Source organism: Puntigrus tetrazona, chromosome 18, assembly GCF_018831695.1.
Source record: "Puntigrus tetrazona isolate hp1 chromosome 18, ASM1883169v1, whole genome shotgun sequence".
Classification (NCBI taxonomy): Eukaryota; Metazoa; Chordata; class Actinopteri; order Cypriniformes; family Cyprinidae; genus Puntigrus; species Puntigrus tetrazona.
Genome location: NC_056716.1, coordinates 16246441 through 16246987, shown reverse-complemented (window position 1 = coordinate 16246987; position 547 = coordinate 16246441). Strand labels below are relative to the sequence as shown.

At 20.1% G+C, this 547-nt stretch overlaps 1 protein-coding gene across 1 annotated transcript in view; it reads left to right on the top strand.

Annotated features, from left to right (window-relative positions):
- The window catches only part of LOC122362748 (fibulin-2-like), a 16006-nt gene that overhangs the window by 3340 nt on the left and 12119 nt on the right, over positions 1-547 (top strand). Inside the window, exon 4 of the mRNA XM_043264310.1 lies at positions 21-39. Within this exon, the coding sequence (XP_043120245.1) occupies positions 21-39 (19 nt within the window). The remainder of the gene's footprint in view (positions 1-20; positions 40-547) is intronic.

Genomic DNA, 547 nt, shown 5'->3' with positions numbered 1-547 from the left:
TATATGTTTTTTAATTTAAGGAATCACAGGTAGTTTTTTGTCAGCCAAACCTACATTTTTTTTTAGTTAATATTTCAATAATTTAGTAACACATTTGCACGTTAATGGTCACATGATATTGCAACAAAAAAAAAATTGTAATTTTTTTAAAATGTATTTATGATGACATTTTATTTGGAATTGTTTATTTTTTTTTAATTATTCATCATTTATTTATTTAAAATTTTCACTTAATTATTTTGGTTAGTTTTATTTTTTGAAACAGTTGCTTTAATTTTCAGTTTTTTAATGTAATTTTTATGTATTTTATTTTGACAATTCTTTATTTGTGAAATAATTTATTTTAATTTAGCATTCATTTTTAGTTTTATTTAGTTTTTTAAAATAATTTGTTCATCTTTGAGTTTTCATGTTATATGGCTTATTTCATTTTCTGAAGTTTTTTAATTTTGATTTATTTTTATTTTAAAATGATCCTATTTTATGTTCATGATTTGATGGCCTCTGATCCGGTTAACTGGGTTTGAATGTCATTTAACTTGAACGA